This window comes from Rattus norvegicus, chromosome 10 (genome assembly GCF_036323735.1).
Source record: "Rattus norvegicus strain BN/NHsdMcwi chromosome 10, GRCr8, whole genome shotgun sequence".
Classification (NCBI taxonomy): Eukaryota; Metazoa; Chordata; class Mammalia; order Rodentia; family Muridae; genus Rattus; species Rattus norvegicus.
This window is the reverse complement of record NC_086028.1, coordinates 37,968,644-37,990,206: the sequence shown is the minus strand read 5'-3', so window position 1 is coordinate 37,990,206 and position 21,563 is coordinate 37,968,644. Positions and strand designations below refer to the sequence as shown.

General features: G+C 44.1%; 1 protein-coding gene and 1 pseudogene across 1 annotated transcript; both read right to left on the bottom strand.

The window, feature by feature from the left end:
* Positions 1-8,346: 8,346 nt before the first annotated feature.
* Positions 8,347-18,748, bottom strand: Zcchc10 (zinc finger CCHC-type containing 10). Its single transcript, NM_001271026.1, has 4 exons — positions 18,710-18,748; positions 14,555-14,713; positions 10,894-10,938; positions 8,347-9,273 (listed from the first exon to the last, which is right to left on the bottom strand). Exons 1-4 carry the CDS (start codon positions 18,736-18,738, stop codon positions 8,997-8,999), a joined length of 510 nt encoding a protein of 169 aa, NP_001257955.1. The 5' UTR covers positions 18,739-18,748; the 3' UTR covers positions 8,347-8,996.
* Positions 18,749-18,805: 57 nt separating this feature from the next.
* Positions 18,806-21,253, bottom strand: LOC103693336 (60S ribosomal protein L14 pseudogene; annotated as a pseudogene).
* Between the last annotated feature and the right edge of the window lie 310 nt (positions 21,254-21,563).

Here is a 21,563-nt window from a genome sequence, read left to right as displayed (position 1 = left end):
TATATATATATATATATTACTCTGGCAGGGCACTTTTGGACTTGCCTGCCTTTAATTAGAATATCATGCCTGGATATGTATTTTTCTGGGTGTTGCAGTCTAATGTGATTTAATGATTAACTCTGCATCAGTAAATGATGGCTATGATTATCTGGCTAACAAGTGAGTCATTCAGAAACTTACTGTGGTGTACACCTGTCATCCCAGGACTGGGTAGGCTGAGGTAGCAAGATGGAGAATTTGAGGCCAGTCTGGACTACATAATAAGTTCAAGGGTAGCCTGGGCTATATAATGAGACCCTGTCTCAAAAAACAAACAAATGAACAAACAAACAAAACAACAAAAAAGAGGACAGAAAGAAAGAAAGCAGCCAGGGGGTTGGGGATTTAGCTCAGTGGTAGAGCGCTTGCCTAGCAACCGCAAGGCCCTGGGTTCGGTCCCCAGCTCTGGAAAAAAAAAAAGAAGAAGAAAGCAGCCTTTTCTCTTGTTACTTTTTGTAAAGAAATTCAGTTATGATGGGATATTCTATGAGAATTCTCAGGGTCTTATGATTCAGTCACATTTCATTCTGTAATGTCCTATTGGTTGTGTAAGTCAGCCATATTTGGTATGGGAGAGGATGGGAGTGTCAGGGGCAGGGATCACCAAAGGCCAGTTTACAGGCTGCTGCCTACCACATATTCTAGGAAGGAAAGTGAATCAACCGGAGATGCACTTGTAAACGCTGCTGCTGCTGTCGGTTTGAGAAGGTCTCGTGTGATCCACCTGGACCCTGAGCCCTGATCTCTTTGCCTCCATCACCCAATGCTGTATCTATTCATGAGGTGCTAGGGATCAAAACCAGGTCCTCGTGAATGCTAGGCAATCATTCTAGCCAGAGTCACATCCATAGTCTCATTCGTCATTTTGTCCTCCAAAACAGGGTTTCTTTGTGTAGCCCTGGCTGTCCTGGAATTCACTCTGTACACCAGCCTGGCCTCGAACTCAGAGATCTGCCTGCCCCTGCCTCCCAGTGCTCAGATAAAAGGTGTGTATCACCACTGCCAGGATCTATTCTCCATTTCTTTTTTTTTAAATGTCTTTTTTTTTAAGATTTATTCATTTATTATATATAAGTATGCTATAGCTGTCTTCAGACACACCAGAAGAGGGCATCAGATCTCTTTACAGATGGTTGTGAGCCACCATGTGGTTGCTGGGAATTGAACTCAGGACCTCTGGAAGAGTAGTCAGTGCTCTTAACCACTGAGCCATCTCTCCAGCCCTATTCTCCATTTCTTAAAAAGAAAAATGGGGGGAGGGGTGCTGGAAAAATGGCTCAGTAGCTAAGAGCACTGGCTACTCTTCCAAAGGACCTGGGTTCAACTCCCAGCACCTACAAAGAGGCTCACAACCATCTGTCAGTCTAGTTCAGGGCGGATGTGATTCTTTGCCCTGGACTCCAAAAGTACCAGGCACATCAAACAGTACTTAGCCATGCAAGCAAACATCTATCCCCATAAATACTTTAAAAATTATTAAAATATAAAAATAAAAGTAAAATTGTGTTGTAAGGATCTAATGTGAACATTTAGTGCCAGTTCAACAGGCTCACAGCTGAAACACTTCCCTTGTTCAACTAAGAATCCAAATAACATTAAGCAAATACGAATGTTGATGGCTTTGTCCTAATGCATTTATTTATTCTGCCAACTGTTGGCTTACTGAGTTCCTTTTACACAGCAAGTAACAGTCTCAGCCTCAGAGGCAGGAGTGAGCAAAGTTAAATCCTTATCTTCATAAAGTAGAATTGCCCTACTAATGGAGAAAACACACTTGTGAAACCACATACACACATACACACACACAATCATGCACACATACACACAGTCACACACACATACACACAGTCACACACACATACACACAGTCACACACTGTCACACACACATACACACACAATCATGCACACATACACACAGTCACACACACATACACACTGTCACACACACATACACACAGTCACACACTGTCACACACACATACACACACAGTGACACACAGTGACACACACATACATACACACACAGTAATACACGTATACACAGTCACACACACATATACACAGTCACACACACATGCACACAGTCACACACACACATGCACACAGTCACACACTGTCACACACACATACACAGTGACACACACACACAGTAATACACATATACACAGTCACATACATATACACAGTCACACACACATACAAACAGTCACACACATGCACACAGTCACACACAGTCACACACACATACACACAGTCACACACACACATGCACACAGTCACACACTGCCACACACACATACATAGTGACACACACATACACACACAGTAATACACATATACACAGTCACACACATATACACAGTCACACACGCATACAAACAGTCACACACATGCACACAGTCATACATTGTCACATACACATACACACAGTCACACACACACATGCACAGAGTCACACACTGTCACACACACATACACACAGTGATACACACATATGTACATACACAATAATACACATATACCCAGTCGCACACACATATACATAGCCACACACATACATACACACAGCCACACAGTCACACGCATACATACACACAGCCACACAGTCACACACACATACACAGTCACACACACACATAGTTACACACAAGTCATGTAACAAATGGTCAAGTATAAATGAGGGAAAATCACAGCAAAGAATTGAATCAAAGGAAGAGCAGATTTGGGTAAATTGGCAAGGAAAACCCTTTCATAGACAAATTTTGAATGGAAAATTGAATGTGGCTTTTCAATAACCAAAATATAAAAATAGTAAGTCTTTATTATTATCGCATAACAAATTAGAATAGCAGAAATAACAGAATTTTCCCCAGTGGTGGTAGAACACAGTTGGGAAGCAGAAGCAGGTGAATCTCCAACTTCAAGGCCAACCTGGTCTACACAGTGAGTTCTAGGACAGTCAGGATTATACAGAGAAACCTATCATTATTTTATCTCAAAAATAATAAACGGGCTGGAGAGATGGCTCAGTGGTTAAGAGCACTGACTGCTCTTCCAGAGGTCCCGAGTTCAAATCCCAGCAACCAAACGGTGGCTCACAACCATCTGTAATGGGATCTGATGCCCTCTTCTGGTGTGTCTGAAGATAGCTGCAGTGTACTTATAAATAAGTCTTAAAAAGACAAAACAACTAAACAAAACAGTATTCATCATATCACACTTTGTGTGCGTGAGGGCTTCAGGTTTGGAGGTCTTAGATTACAGTCTCAGCTCTACTTGGTTTCCATTTGATGCCCATTTGTTAGCGCTGGTTACTGGGTCAGAGGGCTCAGCGCCTCCTCAGGAAGCATCTCCACATGGTTGCCTTGAACGTCCTCGACTCAGGAGACTGGTTTATCCTAGAGTGTTTTAAGAGATCTTTGTTCCGGTCTGCCCACATAGGTTAGCCCTGATTCAATTCTGAGAAGGGATTACACAAGATAATGTATGCCCGGAAGAGTCACCTTGGCAGCATTTTCTCTCATATCTTCAGAATGATTTCAACCAGTTATACAGGGCCGGGGAACCTCTTTAGGGACAACAGTCGAACTCTTACATTGCTTCAATTTACCTCCGTATCTCCATGCATCTGCTCACGTTCTCATTACTCACGGCCCAAAGTTTATTTCTTCTTAGTATACATATTTAAGTGTTTAACTTTAAATCCCAAAACCACATTTAATAAAGGGTGCTCTTGGTGGCTAAGGTTTTAGACTGTAGATTGGGTTTAAGCTAGGTCAGTACCCGATCGCTTTTTAGCGAGTCCCGGTAGACTGTCTTTCGAGGAATTTCTCCAGAGCCAGGCATGGTGGTGCACACCTATAGCCCCAGCTGTCTGGGAGAGTGAGGAATGAGAAGCATCTGATCGTATCAGTTCAAGATCACAGCAGGTAATTTGACAGTCACCCGGCCTATCAGTTCAAGATAGCAGTCGGTAGTGTCCAGAGGCCTCTTGTAAGAAAAACAATTTTCAGGCAGGGTGGCGCATGCCTTTGATCCCAGCACTTGCTAAGCAGAGGCAGGCGGATCTGAGTTAAGAGGCCTGTCTGGTTTACAAAGCGAGTTCCAAGACAGCCTGGGCTACACAGAGAAACCCGGTCTTGAAAAACCAAAACCAACCCCCCCCCCCAAAAAAAAAAAGAAAAAGAAAAAGAAAAAAGAAAACAAAAAAAGAAAACGAAAAAAACCCCAGAAACCCTTAACTATTTTGTACTGTCACTTAACAGCCAGTAAAGCTGTTCGCGGTATCAGGACCCAGCTTCCTTTAACATCTGTGCTATCTGTAGTGATGCTCCCTGTTATTCCTGATCTTGGTAATTTGTTTCATTTTTACTGATCATTTTCACTGTGGCTCATCAGTTTTATTAAAATCTCATAAAAACATCGATTTACTGACTTTTCCTTTCTTCTTTCCTCTTTCTTTTTTCTTTCTTTCTTTCTTTCTTTCTTTTTTTTTTTTTTTTTTGTTTCTTTTGTTTGTTTCTTTTTCTTTTTGACAAGGTCTCATGTAGCCCAGGCTAGTCTCTTTTTTTTTTTGGAGCTGGGGACCGAACCCAGGGCCTTGTGCTTCCTAGGTAAGTGCTCTACCACTGAGCTAAATCCCCAGCCCCTCTTTTTTTTTTTAAAGACAGTTTTTTTTTTTTTTCCCTGTTTCCCTGTCTGTCCTGGAACTTGCTCTGTAGACCAGGCTGGTCTCAAATTCACAGAGATTCACTTCCTGGGTGGGGTGCTAGGATTTAAGGCTTGAGCCACCACCTGGCTGAGGCTGGTCTTGAGAGCCAAGAATGACCTTGAACCTCTGACCCCCGTCTTCAGGATGCTAAGATAACAGGTTTGCTTTAGCACAGTTGATGAATGTGTGATGATGCTGGGACTTGAACCCAGGGCCTCGTGCATGCTGGACACACTCTCCTAAGTACACTCCATGCTGCGTGTGTGCAGAGACCAGAGTGTCCTCCTCCATCTCTCCAACTGTTCCTCTGAGGCAGGCTTTCTTCCCGAACCCCAGGCAGAGTTTTAGCTAGGCTGGAGCCAGCAGGCCCCTGTGAACCCCCTATATCTGCACCCTCCCCCAAGCCAGGTTTATAGGCGTTTACAGGAACACAGGAGGTTTGTTACGTAGGTGCCAGGGCCAGAACCCCTAGTCCTCATGTCTGCTGAGAGCAGTCTTAACTGTTGAGTTACTGCTCCAGTTCCTCTATTTAACTGACTTTTAATATAAATAATTTTTTCTTTTTGAGACAGGGTCACACTGTATAGACCAGGCTGGCTTTGAATTTAGAGAGCAACCTGCTTCTGCCTGCTTCTGAGTGCTGGGATCAAAGGTGTGTGCCACACTGCCTGGACTAAGTTTAATGTTTATTATTTCCTTCCTTTTCCTTATTCAGGGATTTATTTTACCTTCTAATTTCTTTTATCTTTTTTTTTTTTTCTTTTTTTCGGAGCTGGGGACCGAACCCAGGGCCTTGCGCTTCCTAGGCAAGCGCTCTACCACTGAGCTAAATCCCCAACCCCCTTACCTTCTAATTTCTAAAGATACAAAGTGAAGTCATTTGTTTTAGCTATCCCCTCCGCTCTCCTAAAATTTAGTTACAGCCAGGGAAGGTGGCTCACAGCTTTCATCCTGACACTCCGGAGGGTGAGTCCCTGTGTCAGAAAGAACAAGAGCCAAAAATGAAATTCAGGGCTTTACCGCTTACCTACTTTCCCAACGATCCTTTCCCGGCATACCATGAATACTGAGGTATTCAGTTAGTTTTCATATTCATTAGTTAACAGAACTTCCTCCGCTGGGTGTGGTGTTGAACGTTAATCCTAGCACAAAAAGGCAGGCTGGGCTACATAGGGAGACCCTGCTTCAAAAAACCTGACCACTTTATTAAACAAATGACCTTGTTTATCCCTCGTTCTGTTGGTGCATTTGTTTCATTGGGTTATTTTATTGGGTTCTTATACTTCTTCCTCCCTCTCAACACTTACCCCACCCTGATTTTTCCATCCCCCAATACTAGGTAAGAGAAAAAGTTTAGAGGGGAAAGGGTGCGTAGACTTCTATAGGTTGCTACTTCTTGATGATTAGGGTTGTCTGGTGCCTTGGGGACAGTCCCATCTGTTGTCAGGATATCCAGCAGACCAGCAAACCAGCAATGGAAAACATCAGGATCCAGCAGCAATGGGGGCAGCAGTGGGGGAAGCAGTATGGGAGGAATAGGGGCAGCAGTGGGGGCAGTGGAAGCAGCAGCAATGGGGGTGACAGTGGGGGAAGCAGTATGGGAGGAGTCAGGGCAGCAGTGGGGGAGAGCAATGGAGGCAGCAGTGGGGAGCAGGGGGGAAGCAGGAAGGGAGTAGTTTACTTTTTAAAATATTGTACAGTATTTCCCTATCCTTGCTGGAGCAGCATCTCTCTCCCTAGTTATTCATATTTATAAAGTCATATAGGATCAGTTATCATATAAATGTCACACAGGAACTATGAAGAGGCAAGGCTGGGGTTGTGGCTCAATGGTACAGGGCTTGCCTAGCATTCAACAGGCCTCAGGTTCTAACCCTAACACTGAAAAAAATGTATAAGATTTGGTGTATATGGAAGCTTATTTGTATGTACACTTTCACGAATGTGTGTGGGCCGGAAGTCATTGTCACCTGCTGTCAGTTGCTCTGTCTGCAGCTGGAGCTCATTGACTGACTAGGTTGGCTGGCCAATGAGCGCCAGGGACCCGCCTCCCTCAGTCCCTCCCGGTGCTAGAGTTATAAGACAGGGTGACCATGCCTTGCTTTGATGTGTGTACTGGGGACCAAACTCAGATCCTCCTGCTCATAGAGCAAGCATCGTACTTGACTGAGCCATTGTTCTCATCCTTAAAAAACAAACAAACGGGCTGGAGAGATGGCTCAGTGGTTAAGAGCACCCGACTGTTCTTCCAGAGGTCATGAGTTCAATTCCCAGCAACCACATGGTGGCTCACAACCATCTGTAAAGAGATCTGATGCCCCCTTCTGGTGTATCTGAAGACAGCTACAGTGTACTTATATATATAATAAATCAAATAAATCTTTAAAAAAAAAAAACAAAAAACAAACAAACAAACACCTTTAAACACACAGTAACCAGGGGCTGGAGCCAGTTCAGCAGTTAAGCATACTCAGTTGCAGAGGAGTTCAGTTCCAAGCATCCACATCCACAACTTACAACTGCTTATGACTCCAGTTCTAGTTCCCACATCCTTCTTTGGCTTCCATGGTCACCCACATATATGTAGTGCACATAGGCACATAGACACACACACAGACAAAAATAAGAATGCCAGGTGTTGGTGGCACAGCACGGAAGGTAAAGGTGGAAGAGTTCAAGGCCATCTGCAGCTACATAGAAACTTGATGCCAGCCTGGGTTATGAGACCCTGCCTCAAAAACTTCCCAACAGCCTCCCTGAGATGTGTGGTTCTTCAGCCAAGGCTCCAAAGAGACTCATGGATGTTAAACTGGGAGACGGGGCTGGGGATTTAGCTCAGTGGTAGAGCGCTTACCTAGGAAGCACAAGGCCCTGGGTTCGGTCCCCAGCTCCGAAAAAAAGAACCAAAAAAAAAAAAAAAAAAAAAAAAAAAAAAAAACTGGGAGACATCCCAAATGCAAAGGTATGTGGTGGAGCACTGAGTTATACCCAATAGTACACCCACCTGACATTATGCCCAAGGAGTCCATCAACAGGAGGAAGGAGCATAGCTGGGTTAACATGGTGCTGGCGCCCACGTGTGCTCCAGCTGCTGTCTGTCTTAGCAGAAACGCACTCCAAATGCTCGGTTCCATTCATGAAGAAGTCAACTAAGGCTGAATCTTCATATCCTGACTGAGAACTAATATCTAATAAAAAGGAACTGGTAAATGTGGAAACACAGATACACAGACACACACATACCCCTCAAGAAACCAGAAGGAAAAGAGTGGTAAAGCACTGTAACGTGGGGCTGGAGAGAAGTTGGCAGTTAGGAGCACTTGCTGCTCTTGCATAAGATCCAGGCTCGCTTCCCAGCACCCACATGGCGGTTTCTAACTACCTGTAGCTCCAGTTACCACAGAGGGTCCCATGCCCTCTCTGGCCTCTACATGCTCTCACAGAAGTGTGGTGGATACAAACTCATGTAGGCATACACACATACAAATAAATACATCTCAAAAAAAAAAAAAACTTGAAACTTACATCATTCCAATGTAGTGTATTAGGTTCTTTGAATTTATATATTCAGGATAGAAAAAAAATCAATAATTTTCTGATACAAACATAAAAATAGAGCACATTTATTAACAGTAGGAAAACTACTTACAATAACAAAATCTCACATAATAAACACAGCCAAAAGAGCACAAGAAACTTGTTGATACTCTGATGCAGTATCATCAAAGACCGACCCATACACACCTTAACATATACCACATGAAGCATTCATTTCATAGGCGGGAGAAAAATGACTTTTGTCCATCACTGAAATAGATTTCCTGGTTTTCAGCTTTGATTATGTACTACAGATAGAGTTCAAAAATTATTTAAAAAAAATGTTAACAAAAGCTGAGCATGGTGGCGTATCTGTAGTCCCAACACTAGAGAAGCAGACAGGTAGATCTCTCTGAAATCGAGGCCAGCCTGCGCTACAGATCAAGTTCAAGGCCAGCCACGCCTACAAAATGAGACCCAGTCTTTACAAAAAGAAAAGCAACAGCAAAAACCCAATAGTCATTCCTAAAATAAACATCTTTATATATATAACATCTTTATTTAATATCCTACACAATGGTGAATACTTAGAAAGTTCTGGACTTTAACAAGTCTGACCAGCTAACTTGCTTGCTTGAGCACGTCTTCAGTTCCCCTGGGAGTCACAAATGCTTTCTGTCCATTGGTCCAGAGAAGAGAGAGCTCTATTTCTTTTTCCTCTTCTTTGGTGGCTCGTCGTCAGAGCTGCTCTCGGAACTGCTGCTGCTGCTGCTGGAGGAGCTGGAGTCTGAGTCTGAGGACGAGGAGGACGAGGAGGAGGAGGAGGACGAGGAGGAGGAATAGGCTGAGGAGGAGGAGGAGCTGGAGAGGCTTCCATCTGCGTCGCTGTCCTCTGAAGAGGACGAGGCAGATGTCTCGCTCTCTGATGAAGACTCACTGGCTGAACTGTCACTGCTAGAGGTACTCGTGACACTCTTAGGCCTATAATGTTACACAAAGAGCACACATGGGAAATGGACATTTAACTCAGTGCTTAGAAACGCTCGTGCTGAGCTCCTGCAGCTAGCCCTAGCCAGATGTCTGGGGATCGCCTAACTGCTGAAACACTTTGCAAGCTCTCTAGGAGTCCATAAGGTGTGCCCCCCATACACTGAGCATGCTGGCACAAGCCTTCCATCCCAGGAGGTAAGGCAAGAAGGTCAGAAGTTCAAGGTCACCCACAGCAACACAGTAAGGTCAAGGCAAGTCTGTCACACACACACACACCCCCGTCACCCCCCCCAACCAACCAACCAACACACACACACACACAGACACACAGACACAGACACACAGACACACAGACACACAGACACACACACACACACAAGAAACACAAGCAGGGCATGGTGGCTGTAACCCTAGCACTCAAGAAGCTTAAGTATGAGGGTCACCATGAGTTTGAGGCCTGCCTGGGCTACAAAGTGAGATCTAGTGTCCAGAAAATAAAACAAGGGCCAAAGGGAAGGCTCAGCACTCAGAGGCCTTACTATTCTGTCAGAGGCCTGTCATGGAATTTGGACCTCAGCACCCATACCTGGCAGCTCAAAAATACCAGAAATTTCAGCTATAAGGAATCCAATGTCCACTTCTGGGATCTAGAGGCACCCCTACACACACACACACACACACACACACACACACACACACACACACACTCTCTCTCTCTCTCTAAAAAAACAAAACAAAAGCAAAACCGAACAATAAAAGAACCCAAACATGCCAGGCAGATCTCTGAGTTCTCCTCGATTGCTCTACACTTTAGAGTCACTGTCATGGAACCTGGAGCTCCCTGACTCAGCTGGGCAGGGTGCTCAGTGATTCACTGGGACCCACCCATCACTACCTCCCCAGCGCCGCGGCTGCACCAACCCCTGCTGCTGCACCTATCTATTGGCTTATGTGCATGGCAAACACTTTACCAACTGGGTCATTTTTCCAGTTCCCTTTAGCAAAATCTTGTAAGATTTATTAGGTCAAGACCAGGCAGCAGTATTATTGTCAGGTGTAAGGATTTTAGAATGTTATAGGAAAAGGAAAAATGGAGCCAGTAAATTCCACGTAACAGGAAAAGATTAGAAAATACAATCACAACCAAGAATTGCAAACAGGGACTGGAGAGATAGCTCAGCAGTTAAGAGCATTGACTGCTCGTCCAGAGGTCGATTCCCAGCAACCACATGGTGGCTCACACAAGTATCTGTAATGGGATCCGATGCCCTCTTTCTGGTGTGTCTGAAGACAGTGGCAATGTTCTCGCATATATAAAATAAATAAATCTTATTTTTTTTTAAAGATTTATTTCATTTATGTGATTACACTGTTATTGTCTTCAGAGACACCAGAAGAGGGCATCAGATCTCATTACAGATGGTTGTGGGCCACCATGTGGTTGTTGGAGATTGAACTCAGGACCTCTGGAAGAGCAGTCAGTGCTCTTAACCACTGAGCCATCTCTCCAGCCCAAAATAAATAAATCTTAAAAAAAAAAAAAAAAGAATTGCAGACAAAGACTTCAGGCCAACCTTCCTCCCCCAGGTAGTGTCACCTAAAGCTACCTACCTCCTCTTCTTCTTGGTCTTTCTTTCCGTGTTGGTCTCTCCCATGCTAAGGGACAAAGGGAAACAAAAGCTCCTATTAATAAGAGTGACCACAAACTTCTCTGCTACCCTCAGGCTAGTTCTGTTCTTCATTGCATATGCTCAAGGCACAGATTTCTTGCTCTAATCAAGTAAAAAGTTTCCTCCTTCCCGGGACAGGCTATCCACAGTGGACTTCGTGCTTCCTTCAACAACACATTTTATCTCCTGTACCATCAAGGCCTGTTAGTAGTTTAGACGACAGAACACAGAGTTGTTTCTTCTTTGGTTTAGAACTTTACTTGTTGACCAAGCAAGGGCACCAACAGCACAGCAGCCATAATCCAGCTTCCTAGAATCACATGTGGCCATTTGAAAATTTCACAAAAGCAAATTTAATTTCTGTACAGTTTCCAAAATTTTAGTTGTTGTTTAAAACAAAAACAAAAACATGGAATCTCAATAATGTGAGGCTGCTCCCTGACACCACAAAGAGCATCCGAGCATGAGCTGCATCTCTGCCATCGGCATGTACACGGATCCAGCTTTCAGATTACAGAACTGCTCCTGTCACCACAACACATGGTGCGGGTTCAAGTCCAGGGCAGGCACATGCTGTGCAAGCACTCTGCACCTCATACAATTTCACTGTTTTCTTTTTCTTCTTTGAGACAAGGTCTCATGTAGCCCAGGCTAGGCCTGAACTCACCTATTCCCTGATGGATGGCGCTGGATGGAACTCAGAACCCTGTGCATGCTGGGCAAGCACTCTGCAAACGGAGCCATATCTCAGCCCACGTTCTACCTTGTACCTTAAAGGTTTTCAAAACGAGTTTCTGCTTCTTGATTAGGAAAATAGGTTGATCCTGTCACAGACACATTCACCACACAGAACCACCACAGGCCTGCAGACATGTTGTTTCACTCTAGCCAATCTCATGAGAGAATTTTAGTTCAAAGTCTGCAGTGCTGTGTATACTCCTACTTCTGCCGTACACAGAAGGCGATTCTATTAGCCGAGAGCAGGCAGTGCCTTGGGTTTTTTATTTTTACTTTTAATATTTATTCTTTTTTTTTTTTTTTTTTTGGTTTTCTTTTTTCTTTCGGAGCTGGGGACCGAACCCAGGTCCTTGTGCTTGCTAGGCAAGTGCTCTACCACTGAGCTAAATCCCCAACCCCATTTATTATATATAAGTACACTGTAGCTGTCTTCAGACACACCAGAAGAGGGCATCAGATCTCATTACAGATGGTTGTGAGCCACCATGTGGTTGCTGGGAATTGAACTCAGGACCTCTGGAAGAGCAGCTGGTGCTCTTACCTGCTGAGCCACCTCTCCAGCCCCCATTGCCTTGTTTTGTGAGAGATCACAATACAGAAAAGCTTTCAGTGGTGTGTCAAACCCTAGACCATCCTCACTGTCTAGACATCAGCCCTGGCAGGGCTGAATAATTAGTTAATTCCAGACAAGGTCTACCTACCCAACTCCAGATAACATGGATTTAGTTGTCCAGACTGGTTGGACCATGAAGTCATAGAAATCTACCTGCTTCTGCCTCTTGAGTGCTGAAATTAAAGGTGTGAGCTATAATACTGGCTGGGTAGATATTTATTGTTAGAATCTGGCGAAGTTTATTAACTCAGTTTCTAACTTTAATTTTTACATTCATTCTTCAGAAACATGACTTACCAAAAAGATCAAGTTTTGATACAGAAAAGCCACAAAAGTATCTATTATATATAACACACACAAGCAAGTGTGTACACACACACACACACACAGACACATGGGGGAGGGGAGAGAGGGAGAGGGGAGGGGGAGAGCATGTGTGGTACTGGGGGTGGAGGGCTCATACATGCACTTGACCACTTAGCTGTATCCTTGGCCTACTGTGAGAATACTTGTTCTTCCTTTTGCTCTCCATCCCCACACAGCCCTATCGACTTTCACATTTCATGTGTCCCATACCTGCCCTGCTCCTATCTCTTAATCCTCCCCACCCCTAGGGGTGATTCCATTTGCTTGCTATGGAGCAGCAGCAATGAGCATGGCAGCTAAAATACCTCTGTGGTGGGATTAGGGCCATTTGGTTAGAGGCCCAGAATACTGTAAGTAGGTCATATGGCCATTCTAGTTAGGTTTTTTTTTTTGTTGTTTTTTTACTTTTAGAGCCCATATTGATTTCCATAGTAGCCAAAGCACCAGTTTACACTCTCATCAATAGTGAATAAGGCTTCTCTTTATCCAAGGATAATCCTTGCCAGCTTTTGTTGGCCATTCTGCATTTCTCTGATGGCTAAGGATGTTGGGCACTTTTAAAAAAAAATCCATTAGCCATTTGTATTTCTTTGTCACTATTAAATTCCTTAGTCCAAATTTTAAAATTGGGTTGTTTTCTTGTGTAGTGATTTTAGTTCTTTGCACACTCTAAGTATCAGTTCTTAGCAGGCAAAGATCCTGGCCCAGTTGATAGGCTGTTATTTTGGTTTTTTCCCCCCCCACTCATCTAGTGATTTCCTTTACTGTCCAAAAGATTTTTAGCTTTACAAAGTCTTTCTTGTCAATTTGAGAGGGAGATATTTTTGAAGATAGGATGTCACTATATAACACTGTCTGGCCTCAAAAGAAGAGACCTACCTGCCTCTGCCTTATATTAAAGATCGGACCACCAAACCTGACTGTTTTTTAACTTTGGAGACAGTCCAGGCTTGCTTTGACATATACTATGTAGCCAAGGATGACCCTGATGCTCCTACTCCATAAATGCTAGGATTACAGGTGTACACACCCACACTTAGCTTAAGTGGATGAGACTGAAATGCTCAGTGTCTTCTGAACTTGAAAACATGGGAATCCAGTCAGGAGTATTATCTAGGGACAATTCACTCTTATCCCTTCCTGTCCAGTGTAGGAATTAAGCTGTAAATTCTGCACGGTAACTAATTATATAAGCCTGGTTCACTGGCCATGTGAGGATTTCCCTGTTGTAAGAATGGGACCAGTGCCTGTAGGTCATCATCTTTCACCATTCTCAATAGGATCTTTTTAAATGAAAATCTTGTTCCGCTGTCCTTATTTATTCTTTGGGTGGGACTAAGGGCCTCTCCACATTCTTAATTTATAATAAAGGGTAGGGGAGGAGAAAGTCAAAAAAGAAAACCAATAGGCAAGTTCTTACAGATTTCTTTTTGGAAAAAAGCATGCATTGATTCCATGATCTATTATTTTTTTTAAATTTAATTTGTGTGTGTGTGTGTGTGTGTGTGTGTGCACGCTTGTACATATGTGAGCACAAATAGGTTAATAATAGCTACCTTACTAGTAGAGATTTGAGGTTTAAGTATGCTAGTACTTATAAAGAGCATGCACAGGGCCCAGACAGAGTAACCATTCATTAAAAATCAGCCGATAGTATTATAAGCTGGATGTGGCAGCGGTGCACACCTGTAATCCCAGCACTCAGGAGACTGAGACGGGAAAACTGCAAACTGAGACAGGAGGACAGCCTGAGCTACATAGCGAGAAGGTCTCCAAAGCCCAGAATGAACAAAAGTATCAGCTAGCATTATAATGAAACTTTCAGCCCCTTAACCGACTCTGCAAAGGATTCTGTAAGGCCCCTGAATACCACAGGTAAACCTACCTTTGCTGCAGTAATCTATTTTCTTTTTCTTTTAAAGCTTTCTTCAGCTCTGCTGTTCTCGAAGGCCTATGTAGGTACTTTCTTTTCCCTTTGCATTCATAAGTCCAATGTCCAAATTCCAAGCATTTCTGACATCTTACGTGTTGCTTATTGGCTTCACTACAAAGAAAAAAGAGAACACAACAAACCTTGGAAGTTTTGTCTTGGGGCACTGTCTGACCTAAAAGAGCAGAAAGTATCAAGCAATGTTTACCGTAGTCTGCAAAGCTACTTAAGTGACCAATGCATGCAGCTTGGGGTTCAACAGAAGGAGCTGAGTCTTGCTCTTCTTTTCTTTCTTTTTTTTTTTTGGAGCTGGGGACTGAACCCAGGGCCTTGCGCTTGCTAGGCAAACGCTCTACCACTGAGCTAAATCCCCAACCCCGAGACTTGCTCTTCTTTTTTTTTTTTTTTTGGTTCTTTTTTTTTTTTCCGGAGCTGGGGACCGAACCCAGGGCCTTGCGCTTCCTAGGCAAGCGCTCTAACCACTGAGCTAAATCCCCAACCCTGGCCCGAGTCTTGCTCTTCTAAGCCCAGCACCGAATATCATGCTTATACTCCTCACTTTCATGCCGAAGTAGGAGGATGGCTCTGAGTTCAAAGTCAGCCTGAGCTGCAGAGCGACCCCGTGTTTCAGCAAAGCAAAACAAACAACAAAAATTCTAAGTTTTCCCATCCCAGCAATGATGTATTTGGACCAACATTTTTAGCTCAGAATATAAAGGATAATAAAGATTTTTATTTTCTTTGCAAAATGCTAGATATTAAACTCAGAGCCTCCTTCCTGAATTGTCTACTACTAAGGCAGACCTCTAACCTGTTAAAACACCTTTAAGGCTGGGAAATAGCTCAGGTGTTTGCTGTAAGCCCAAAGACCTGAGCTGCATCCCTAGGTCTGTGTAGTGGAAGGAGGAGAACTGACCCCAACAAGTTGTCCTCTACTCCTATACACGCGCAAATAAAAAAGGTTATTTGTTTGGTTGATTCTGCAGCTGTAGACCAGGCTGGCCTTGAACTCATAGATCTGCCTCTGCTATCACTTTTTTACTTACTCATGAAAAATGGTGGCAGTGCGATAACTCAGTGGGTTAAGGCACTTGCCACACGATACTAGGATTAAAAGTGTGAGCCACTACAACCACCTTGTACTTTAATAAAATAGTCCTTGAGCTTCCAAACAAACAAACAAACAAACAAACAAACAGAAAAACCCAAACTTTATCTATTAATAAATTTTATGAGTAAGACCCTTCTGCAATACAGGTCACATTTTTTGGAGCACCAAAGCACCACAAAGGGGAAATTTTAGACCTGTCACATAACAGGCTACAGTCCAAAACCAAGCATATTTAGAGTTGGAGAAACGGTTTAACAGTTAAGCACTTGCTGCTACTGCAAAGGATAAATGGTTTGGTTCCCAGATTCCATCCGGCGACTTATAACCATCTCTCCCTCCAGTTCCAAGGGGTCTGACACCCTCTTTTGACTTCCGAGGGCACCAGGGACACACATGCTGTAGAGATGACAAGCAGCCAAAGCACTCACACACATAAAATAGCTTTTAAAAAATGTTTCTAGGGGTTGGGGATTTAGCTCAGTGGTAGAGCGCTTGCCTAGCAAACGCAAGGCCCTGGGTTTGGTCCCCAGCTCCGAAAAAAAGAAAAAAAAAAATGTTTCTAAAGACTGGCACATAGAGAGGGATTGTCGGGCTTTGTGGTGAAACTTTTGCTTGGCGTACGTTACTCCTCGGTTCAGCCTTTGGAAATATTATATAAAGAAGAAAGTTAAGCTATTTTAAAGCTAGACACAGTGCACTCCTGTAATCCCAGGATCCTGAGGGGTGAGGCAGGACTGAGAACAGAGTGAAATGGAGATCTGTGGTAAACAAAACGGATGGGACAGGGAATATGATGGATGACCAGCCAGAAACCAAAAATACACAATGGAACTGTATACTAAATCTAAGAAAAATATTTAGCAAAGATGAAGATAAACCTGTTAAGAAAAGCAATACAGGCCTGGTGAGATGGCTCAGCGGTTAAGAGCACTGACTGCTCTCCCAGAGGTCCTGAGTTCAATTCCCAGCAATCACATGGTGACTCACAACCATCTGTAACAGGATCTGTTGCCTTCTTCTGGTGTGTGTGAATAAAGTGATTAAATAAATCTTAAAGAAAGGAAGAAAAAAAAAGAAAGAAAGAAAGAAAAGCAATACAAGTGTAGGCCTTTAATCCTACCACTCAGGAGGCTGAGGCAGGAGGATCTCTATGAGGTCAGCCTGGAGAAACCCTGTCTTGAAAAACCAAAAGGAGAAGCAATATGAAACAAGGAAAGACTCATGACTTTTTTTTTTAAAGATTTATTTATTTTATTTATATATTAGTACACTGTAGTTCTCTTCAGACACTTCAGAAGAGGGCATCAGATCCCATTACAGATGGTTGTGAGCCACCGTGTGGTTGCTGGGAATTGAACTCAGGACCTCTGGAAGAGCAGTCAGTGCTCTTAACCACTGAGCCACCTCTCCAGCCCGACTCATGACCTTTAAGTGGAAAACACTCCTTGTTTTTGTTTTTAAGACACGGTCTCTGTTGTCGACCTGGATGGCCTTGAATTCACAGTTCCACCTGCTTCTGCCTCCTGAGTGCTGGGCTTAAAAACGTAATCCACCAATATCTGGCCCAATATTCAGGTTTTTAATTAATAAATCATAGCTTAGGTCAGGAGCAAGAAAGTTCAAAGCATGCAGGTACTAGAGCCATAAACAGTGTTTTCCTTTCAGTTTCGTATGACTTTTGATAGGTTTCAGAAACACAACATGCCACCTCACAGGGCCATACAGAGTGGGTGTAACTGGAGGGTTTAGTTTTAAGATGAAGTCTTCCAGGCTGGACTCAAATTCACGTTCAATTACCCAGTCTCGGCCCCTTAAGTCGCTTACACCACTGAATGGGTAGCTACTGAGTTACTTTGTTTTTTCTTTTTGGAGACAAAGTCTTCCTATACAGTCGTGGCTAACCTGAAGTTTTGCTATGTAGACCAGGCTGGCTTTGACTCACAGTATTCCACCTGCTTTTGCTTCCCTAGCTCTGGGATTTAAAGGCATCTGCCACCAGGACTGATAGTTACTGAGATTCAAAAAAAAAGGTAAAAATATTTATTTAAGCTGGGCATGGTGGCACATGCCTTTAATCCCAGCACACAGAAGGCAGGCACCTATCTTGAGTTTGAGGTCAGCCTGGTCTACAGATATTCCAGGACAGCTAGGGCTACAAAGAGAAACCCTGTCCCTAAATCTCCCCCCACTTACCCCTAAATTCTAACAGACTCAAAGCAATTATACCACTGTCTATCTTTCCCCAAATCCTCAGGTGACTCTGTCCTTCCTATGGCTTTTAGTCTGTCTTCTTCAAATGTCACCCCTCCGCAGATGCGTTTCTAACCCAACTAACTTGAAACGGGCCTTTCCCTTTCCCCATTACAACCTCTTACTTCCTATAAAGCTTAATTTTGTTTTGTTTTTCGAGAGACAGGGCTTTTCTATGTACCCCTGGCTGTCTTGGAACTCACTCTGTAGACCAGGCTGGCTCCGAATTCAGAAATCCACTTGTCTCTGCCTCTTGACTGCTGGAAGCATCACCATCGTGGTGCTTCAACAAAGCTATTTAATCCACTAGCTGTACTTGTTTAGAGTACCAACAGGTTCCACAACAAAACTGTAAGCTGCGTGTCTTGAATACATTTTCTTCACACTGAAACTGTCAAGGAATGCTAGTACTAAAGTAATTACTGAGAAGACCGCAGAAAGTGAGACGGTAGATGGGAAATGAATAGGCATTTAAGTTAGGTTTGTTTCTAGGAAAGGCGATAAGAAGGAGGCGGGAAACGCAGCAGAGGGAAAAGTTTGGATCCTTGAAAGGGAAGATGTAGGACCGTGCATCCAGGCTACCCTTGACGTGTGGAACGGACAGAGGGACACAAACCACCCAGCGACCAGCTCTTGGATTCATTTCGGACTCCCTTCAGAACCCGCTCAGTCCCGCAACGGCACTGGCTACCGACCGGTGTCTGGACGCCCCCAGCCCTCCCGCAGACCCCACTACGCGTCTTACTCACGCTTGCCGCCGAGCTATAAGCCGATGCATGGGAGTCGCCATCTTGAAGCGGCCGGAGTCTGCCGCACGGGTTTTTGGGAAACTCAGACGGGTGGGCGGGCCCTTAACAACCTCTGAGGTTCTGGTCGGGGCCAGAGGAGCTCATCCCAGTAGAGGCGACTGGTGGCCTCTAGCTGGTTTGTTGTCTTTAATGCGGGTCTTGTGTTGAGTATGAATACGGCCTCGAAGGGTGATCGCAAACGAGGGATCTATATAGAGTAGGATTTTGTAGTATCAAAAATCCTGTAAGCATTTTGGAGACTGAGGCAAGAGGATTGCTACGTGTTCAAGGCCAACGTGGAAAAACATATAAGGCCCTAGCTCAAAAACAAAACAAAAAAGCCAGGCAATAATGGCCCGTATCTTTAATTCCAACACTTGCTGGGATTTACGGCCAGCCTCGCCTACACGGCAAGTTCCAGGAAAACTAAGGCTGCACGCAGAAACTCCGTCTTAAAAAGCAAAACACCAAAAGCCACAAGAAATTACAGGTGTCAACTTGATGACTGGATCACGCTGGTTTGTTTTGTTTTGTTTTTCCCTTCTGTGAAAGATCTGTGTAGAGGAGTTTTTAATCCAGCAATATGACTGTTCTGGAAAGGGATCATAACTGGCCGGAATACAGACACGTGTTCCAGGCCAGCATGGTACAGAGCAAGTTCCAGGTAAAGAAATTTAGAACCAGGTGTGGCAGCACATGCCTTTAATCCCAGCACTCAGGAGACAGAGGCATGCAGATCTCTGAGTTCTAGTCAGTTTGGTTGAATCAGTGGCTTGAGAGCAGGAGGGGTAGGGAGAGGGAAACAGAGACGGAGACAAGATGAGCGGGAGAGATGGAGAGACAGAGAGACAGAGACAGAGAGGGAGCGAGCAGTTTTACCAGGACAGTTTTACAGAGACAGGTTTCAGTCTGAAGACAGAATGAGTCAGAGAGAGAGAGGGACCAGAAGATTAGAACAGATTGCCAGAGTCAGTTTGAGGCCAAGTAGAGCAATTCTGTCAGAAGCTGAGAGAAGCAGGTTAATGCGTCAGCTCAGAGAGTTTAGGCTGAACCAACCAGCCAGAGTTCAGAAAGAACTAGAAAGGATGGGTTTATTCAGTAGCAAACCTCTGAGATGACAATTACATCTGGTGAATAAAAGATACATTCACAGCTCTGATGGGACCAGTATTGGCCTCACTGTTAGTATTATTAGATCTCTCTCTCTCTCTTTTAGATGTGTATGGATGTGTTGTCTGCGTGTACGAATGTGCTTGTGCGTCATATGCGCATGGCTGGTGCTGAGGGGGTCAGACCAGGGCAGTAGGTTACCTGCAACCAGAATTGTGGATGGTGTGCAGAGAACTGAACCCACATCCTCTTCAGGAGCAACGTGTGCTCTTAACCACTGACCCAGCTCTCTGCCCCCTATTTCTTTTTTTTTTTTTTATTTTTAAAGATAACATCTTTTTTCAGACAAAAAGAACCTTTATTCTTTGTGTAGCCTCATACTTTCTTGCCAGCTGCCTTCGGAGCAGGTGATTTCTGGGTTGGGGTCTTCTGACCTGCAGCCTTCTCCAGAGCAGCCTTCTGGGCTTCCGCTTTCTTGCCTGCTCCTGTTTGCCTTCTTGGCTGGGACCTTACTTTCAGCAGCTGCTGCCACTGCACCTCAGTGGCAGCCTTAGCGACAGCTGCTTTTTTTGGGAGACGCTTTCGGGATAGCAGCTCTTTGGAGTTTCTTTACTTCCTTCTTGATTATTCCGTTCCTCATTTTCTTTCCTTCATGACTTTGAACCGATCAAAATCTGTCACCTTGGCTTGGAATGGAAATTCTCTGGCATCAATTTTCTTGGTACATCTTGTGGCTGCCCATTTCGCATTGATATGGAAGATGGGAGAAAAGTTTCTCCCAAGCTTTTTGTACATACATCTGGTGGGCACTGTGTGGGAACTTGAGGGTGAAATCAGTGAGCTGCGTGCATTTGAAAGGGATGGCCTGTCTCCTCACCTGAGTGCAGGGTCCATCCACTAAAGCCCTGTCCTGATCAATAACCTCTACACCTGCAATGAGCTTTCCAGAATGGGGCCTAAAGGAAACGTAGGCCACCTGGCCAACCTCCATGAAACGCCTGAACACCATGTTGGCAGCGCTCAGCCAGAAAGAAGATAACATCTTTAATTTTCCAGGCTGGCCAGAAACTTAGCTCAGACTAGTCTAATTCCAAGTTTCTAACCTCAGGATTCAGGATGTAGAGAAAGGAGGACAAGGAGGTCAAGGCCAACCTGAGCTATATAGCAAACTTGAGGCCAGCCTGAGACCTTGCATTAACACAAAGTCTTTTTTTTTTTTTTTTTCTTTTTTGGGTTCTTTTTTTTTGAAGCTGGGGACCGAACCCAGGGCCTTGCGCGCTCTACCACTGAGCTAAATCCCCAACCCCGTCTTTTTTTTTTTTAAAGGACCTTGAAATTCTGCTGCCTTCGTCACCATCTCATTATTTTGATTTTAAGTCTATTTTCATATCTACAAAACCAAATCACTCTTCGTTATTCCTCCCCCCCACCCCATACCTGATTTATTGCTTTTAGGCATTTGTTTTTTTTTAACTTTTAATTGCTTCTTCGTGGGTTTCACATCATGCATCTCAGGCCTGCTTATCTCCCCATCCCCTCTTATCTGCCCTTCTTGCAACCTTCCCCCCTCCAGATGAATTTCTTGAGTGAAAGTTTGGGGCCTTGAGGTGTAGCTCAGTGATAGAGTTCTTACCCAGTATGCGTAAAGCCCTGGCTTCATCTCCCTAGCAACACACACACACACACACACACACACACACACACA